The sequence below is a fragment of the Myotis brandtii genome, unplaced genomic scaffold (genome assembly GCF_000412655.1).
Source record: "Myotis brandtii unplaced genomic scaffold, ASM41265v1 scaffold952, whole genome shotgun sequence".
NCBI lineage: Eukaryota > Metazoa > Chordata > Mammalia > Chiroptera > Vespertilionidae > Myotis > Myotis brandtii.
In genome coordinates, this window is record NW_005371930.1 from 1,454,872 (window position 1) to 1,455,680 (window position 809).

General features: G+C 63.5%; 1 protein-coding gene across 1 annotated transcript in view; it reads left to right on the top strand.

Annotated features, from left to right (window-relative positions):
• Nucleotides 1-809, top strand: part of PHF21B (PHD finger protein 21B) — a 76,379-nt gene that overhangs the window by 11,322 nt on the left and 64,248 nt on the right. Inside the window, exon 2 of the mRNA XM_014533170.1 lies at nt 3-94. Within this exon, the coding sequence (XP_014388656.1) occupies nt 3-94 (92 nt within the window). The remainder of the gene's footprint in view (nt 1-2; nt 95-809) is intronic.

An 809-nucleotide genomic window follows, 5' to 3' on the forward strand; every position in this document is an offset into this window, starting at 1 on the left:
AGCCTGGCCCCCCTCCGTGTGTCCGCAGAACGGCGACCTCAAGAAGCAGCTCCACGCGAGGCCGCCGCGGATCGCCGCGCTCAGAGACAAACAAGTAAGCGAGCTGGGCCTGCGCGCACCCCCGCCTCGGGGGGGAGGGGGGTCGCCGGGTACTTGGCAGCACCCGAAAAAGTGCCGACCTCAGCGCAGCGCGCTCAGACTCCCAACGGAGTCCGTGTGCCACCCTCAAAGTTACCGGGCCCCCCTTTTCTGGAAAGAAAGAGCCGGGTTCTCAGAGGCCGAGGGGGAAAGTGCAGTGGCCGAACGACAGGAGCCGCACTTAAAAGGCGGCGCGCAGCCCGGCGTCCATTTTGAGTTGGTGGACATGTTTTGGGAATGTGGGCATTTCTCCCGGCTCGGGGCCCCTACTTCACGCCGGCTTGAGGGTAGGGGTCGAGGGCACGGTCTTTTGGGCCTGGACACCAAACTACTTGGAGGCGATTTCTGGGTTTCACTGCACATTTTATGTGCAGACGCGGTCCTCTGGGCGCCCCCGCCCCTCACTTCTCCAGCATCACTTTTTATTCTTGGAACCTGACGCCAGCTCCCGGGGAACAAAAGAAACGTGCCCCCGGGATCCCCCAATTCTGCCCCAACTTTGGTCTGCGGGCGTCAGGTGTAGATGGGGACCCAGGAGAAGCCCCTCCCCCCGGGGGTGGGGGGCCCGGCCGCCGACCCCCTCTCGGCTCTTCCGGAAGGAAAAGTTGTCCATTGTGACTTAGTTGCGCTGAGCTCAGCGCTCGGGGTTTCAGCACCACGAACAGATGCCG